We start from the raw sequence: 5,484 nt of genomic DNA on the forward strand, positions 1-5,484 counted from the left end.
CAGGCCTGCCACGTCTGTTGACTCATCCAGCTGTAACGAATAGAATTCACTGGCTTGCATGCGAAGCAGTAATTATTTCAAAACATCTCCTGCCATGTTACACGCACYCCAGTTTGGGAATACCTGCTCCAGTCCACAAACACAATACGCTACTCTCCACTTGATCAAATCATGCCAAATCAAGTTCCATTGGGAAAAGTTGGGAGATGACTGCCTAACTGTGTGTAGTGAGGGCAGATTTAGACTCTACGTTTGTGAGAAAGGGCCTCTTTATTGAGGGAGTCAAAGACAACACTTTTTTTAGATGCAAATATCTCTAGTCGTGCTGGTATTAAAGGTGTTCCATTCTCTCTGGTCCAAAGTTGTATGATGGACATTTGAATGAGAATGATGGTGCAAAATAAAATTCATGGTGGCAAAAATATCTTAGGCGTCATGGCGACCAAAACCACTTCCTGTCCAGTGCGTTTAAAAAAAAAACTTTATTTAACTAGGCAAGTCAGTTAAGAACAAAATCTTATTTACAATGACGGCCTAGGAACAGTAGGTTAACTGCCTTATTTCGGGGCAGAACAACAGATTTTTACCTTGTCAGCTCGGGGATTCGATCTTGCAACCTTTCGGTTACTAGTCCAACGCTCCAACCAATAGGCTACCTGCCGCCCCACGGCTTCCCAGCCGTCTAGTCTGCTGATCTGCTCTGAGACTGAGATATGTAATCCCCCACAATCCTTCACTCTCATTCTCACCTACTCTGGGCTTTAGCATCCTACTGGAGCTTTGCTGCCTCCGCTCACTTTCTGGTTTCGTTGCTGCTTCTAACAGCCCTTTCTCTTGACCAACAGATTATTGTCATAGACTACCTGGAAGCCCACTCTATAGCCCACTTTAGACCTGGAAGTCCTTCTCCTCTTTTACAAACAAGTCCATATCTCCCCTGGGTGAAGGGGAGTTCAGGGGGTTAAAGGGGGTTGAGTGGGGTTTTGGGCTGCTGTGTGCTGGTGCTTTAAACAGGCATGCTTGTGACCATTCTAGAAGAGTCAATAATTAGCTGCTTTTAACGTCTTCTGTCTTAGACATGCAGCTTGAACTATCCTCCTGCCTAACAAAGAATGCACCCCTTGCCTCCCCCTATCTCCACTAATCCCACCCAACCTCCACCCTGCCTCCCCCTAACTCACCCTGCCTCCCCCAACCCACCTGCCTCCGCCCCTACCTCCACCCTGCCTCCCCAACACTCCACCACCTCCACCCTGGCCTGTTCCCCAGGCACCTTGAGGAAGGGGGGAGCATTCCCTTTTAAGTATTTAAGTTCTCAGAGTCTTAAAGATCTGTTATGCAACTAAATAGAGCATGAAGGTGGTTGAGGGGTTTTAAGGGGGAGGGAGAGTCTGCTTAATCACGACCGTTGCTGTGTGTGGTGTGTGTGTGTGTGTGTGTGTGTGTGCTGTGTGGTGTGTGTGTGGGTGTGTGTGTGTGTGTGTGTGTGTGTGTGTGGTGTGTGTGTGTGTGTGTGTGTGTGTGTGGTGTGTGTGTGTGTGTGTGTGTGTGTTGTTCCGGCATGTGGAACTTGAAGGTGTGGTAGCTACGTTTCTGAATGGTCTGCTGTCCCTGGCCCCGTGACCCCTACCTCCCTGGATCCAGCGGCAATAATCCACAGTCTGTGGTCCTGTCCTCGGACTCATCCCCCCCCCCCCCCCCCCCCCCCCCCCCCCCCCCCCCCCAACCCCCGAGGCCCCCTAACCATGCATCCTCCCGCCGGTCCCTCTCCCTTGGGCGGCCGCGCCTCGTGCCTCTCAGCCTGGAGAAGGGTATGGAAGGTTATGCAGTCACGAGAAGTATCACCCGTTAACTCCCCCAGTTTTAGACCCCACCAGCCCCCTAACTTTCTGCCTTCCGGGGCTCTTCTTTTTAGTGCCTCACACAGTCACACCTCTCTCTCTCATACACACAACTACGCAGCGAATACACACACAACACGGTTGGGAAGATAAAGGACACTACAGGGTGTGCTTAAGTCAGCGATGATAGAGGCATGAGCTGTTCAGGTCAGGGGTCAGGAGGCCTCACTGCCTCTAATGGCATGGCAAGGTCAACAGATCTATCTCCACAGGGGGATTTTAATTGGTCGATTTCATCTATAGAACCAGTGCAGAACACACAGACAGGATGGCTCTGGAATTCCCTCTGAAGTTCTAGTAAGGAGATCACAGTTGGAAAGACAGGGCCAAGCTCATTTAGTGGGAGAAAGCTGAAGGTCAGGGGAGGTGTAGGAGACAGACAGGCAAGGGCAGGGGGAAGCAATTGGTGCAGCCAGAGGAACATCAAAGCTGAACATCACTAAATCAAAGTGAGACGCTGAACCATAAAGTTCGTGAACTACTGAAATCACATCGATTGATTTGATGAATCAAGTGAGCACTTAAAGCTGGCAGCTGCCGGTCGATCTAGCTTTCATGGTCCAGGGTCCTGTGTGTTCAGATGTTCATTCTCTTCTTCTTTGTGTGGAGCTGAAGGCAGAGACTGAACACACCCCGAACTCAACACCACAGTATCCTTGGTTGTAATCATGGAGCTGACGTGGTGTGTATATGTGTGTGCAGGTATGTGTGTGTGTGTGTGATGTGGTGTGCTGAGAGCGGGGGATGAGTGTTCGGACGAGATGATTTTGTGACAGTTCCATTTAGGTTGACAGGGAACTCAGCATACAATTACAACTCACAGCAAACAATGATCTGCATGAGCTGCATGGGGAGCCTGTTAACCACTGGTGGACTAGGGTCAGGTGTTTCCAAACTCGGTTCCTGGGGGGTCCCTACGTCTGGGTGCACATTGTTGGTTTTTGCCCTAGCACTACAACAGTATGATTCAAACTACCAACTGATCCATTAACGTTTTTGATTTTTGAAATTAGCTGTGTAGTTGCTAGGGCAAAAAAATCTAAATGTGCACTCAGAGTTCACCTGGACCGAGTTTGAGAAACCCTGGACTATGGTGACTGTGTGTGTGTGTGTGTGTGTGTGTGTGTGTTGTGTGTGTGTTGTGTGTGTGTGTGTGTGTGTGTGTGTTGTGTGGTGTGTGTGCTGTGTGTGTGTGTGTGCTGGGTGGCTGTGTGGTGTGTGGTTGTGGGCGAACGTGCCTACATGGTGTAACACAGAAGGGTGAGGAAGAGTGGTGAGGCAGGTTGGGGTTTGTTGTATATTAGGTGCAGTAGGTTTGGGGGTGGGCTGATGTGTTAGTGGTTTGTGGTCGTGGTGAGTGGTCGTGGCCAATGGCGCGGTCTCCTACAGGCCGAATTTTTAGATGCCGTCTCATTGGCAGCAGAGGAACAACATTGTTGCTGTTTTCTAGCTAATTCCTGCAATTTTTACACATCCTCTTAGTCATCGACGCTGAAGACAACATGTGCAGTTTTAAAGCTAATTCCAAGCTAAGTTTTATGCATCTGAGTAACAAAACATTATAACAAAATCAAATGGGGGCCCCATTCCATTTTTAGAAATTTTAGATTCGTCCCATGTCTGTTTTTTTTTTGGTGATTGTTAGTTCTCAAAAGATGGATATATTTTAAAATATATAGCTCCATATAATTTTCTCACATCATTTTATATCTGTTTTAAGTTCACACTGAAAGCGCTTACCATCCATAAAAAATAAATAACAATTTTGTTTGAATAATATAATACATATACAGTATATTAATATAGGGGGGAAATGGTAGTTACTACTTCAGGTAAAAGTATGTCATGTTAGAGGTAAGGAAGAGTAGGTGAGGTAGACAGGGTTTACTGTAGTAGTACTTACTGCAGGCGCTGCAGGTGAAGCAGACATCATGATAGAGGCTCCCATAGCCTGGCACGGCTCAGTGGCTCGTACCCTGCCTTGTTACACTTCACACAGCTCCCTGGAACACAACACAACAGCCAGGTCAGAGACATGACTAGAAGTCGATCGAGTTTGATTTTTCAACGCCGATACCGATTATGGAGGACCAAAAAAGCCGATACCGATTAATCGGCCGATTTATATATACAGTATATCACAAAAGTGAGTACACCCCTCACATTTTTTTGTGTATAATTGAGTATATATACTCAAAATATTACAAAAATGTGAGGGGTTGTACTCACTTTTGTGATATACTGTATATATTATTCATAATTAATAATATTGTAATAACGACAATTACAACAATACTGAATGAACAATGAACACTTACTTTAACTTAATATAATACATAAATAACATATATTTAGTCTCAAATAAATAATGAAACATGCTTAATTTGGATGAAATAATGCAAAAACACAGTGTTGGAGAAGAAAGTAAAAGTGCAATATGTGCCATGTAAAAAAGCTAACGTTTAAGTTCCTTGCTCAGAACATATGAAARCTTGTGGTTCAATATTCCCAGYTCTTCAATATTCCCAGTTAAGATGTTTTAGGTTGTAGTTATTATAGGAATTGTGACGCGTAAATTATTTCTCTCTATACCATTTGTATTTCATATACCTTTGTATATTGGATGTTTGAATGGGCACTTTAGTATTGCCAGCCTAATCTCAGGAGTTGATAGTCTTGAAGTCATAAACAGCGCTGTGATYCAAGCATTGCTTGGAGCTGCTGGCAAACCCAGTAAAGTTTGAATGAATGCTTACGAGCCTGCTGCTGCCTACCACCGCTCAGTCAGACTGCTCTATCAAATCATAGACTTAATTATGATATAATAAACACAGAAATACAAGCCTTTGGTCATTAATAGTCAAATCCGGAAACTATCATTTCGAAAACAAAACGTTTATTCTTTCAGTGAAATACGGAACCKTTCCGTATTTTATTGAACGGGTGGCAACCCTAAGTCTAAATATTGCTGTTACATTGCACAACCTTGTTATGTCATAATTATGAGAAATTCTGGCAAATTAATTCGCAAAGAGCCAGGCGGCCCAAACTGTTGCATATACCCTGACTCTGCGTGCAATAAACTCAAGAGAAGTGACACAATTTCCCTCGTAAATATCGCCTGCTAACATGAAAATCTTTTAACTAAATATGCAGGTTTAAAAAAAATATACTTCTGTGTATTGATTTTAAGAAAGGCATTGATGTTTATGTTTAGGTACACTCGTGCAACGATTGTGCTTTTTTTCACAAATGCACTTTTGTTAAATCATCACCCGTTTGGCGAAGTAGGCTGTGATTCAATGATAAATGAACAGGCACCGCATCGATTATATGCAACGCAGGACAAGCTAGATAAACTAGTAATATCATCAACCATGTGTAGTTAACTAGTGATTATGTGAATATTGATTGTTTTTTATAAGATAAGTTTAATGCTAGCTAGCAACTTACCTTTGCTCCTTGCTGCACTCGCGTAACAGGTGGTCAGCCTGCCACGCAGTTTCCTTGCAGAATGCAATGTAATCGGCCATAATCGGTGTCCAAAAATGCAGATTACCAATTGTTATGAAAACTTGAAATC

At 44.2% G+C, this 5,484-nt stretch overlaps 2 protein-coding genes across 2 annotated transcripts in view; one reads left to right on the forward strand and one right to left on the reverse strand.

The window, feature by feature from the left end:
• Positions 1–5,484, forward strand: part of znrf2b (zinc and ring finger 2b) — a 261,841-nt gene that overhangs the window by 190,928 nt on the left and 65,429 nt on the right. The gene's annotated exons all lie outside the window — the stretch shown is intronic.
• The window catches only part of LOC111964929 (Wilms tumor protein 1-interacting protein), a 47,998-nt gene that overhangs the window by 18,146 nt on the left and 24,368 nt on the right, over positions 1–5,484 (reverse strand). Inside the window, 3 exon segments of the mRNA XM_023988803.2 lie at positions 3,805–3,843; positions 3,846–3,872; positions 3,875–3,904. Coding sequence (XP_023844571.2) covers positions 3,805–3,843; positions 3,846–3,872; positions 3,875–3,904 — 96 coding nt within the window.

The sequence above is a fragment of the Salvelinus sp. IW2-2015 genome, linkage group LG6.1 (assembly GCF_002910315.2).
Source record: "Salvelinus sp. IW2-2015 linkage group LG6.1, ASM291031v2, whole genome shotgun sequence".
Classification (NCBI taxonomy): Eukaryota; Metazoa; Chordata; class Actinopteri; order Salmoniformes; family Salmonidae; genus Salvelinus; species Salvelinus sp. IW2-2015.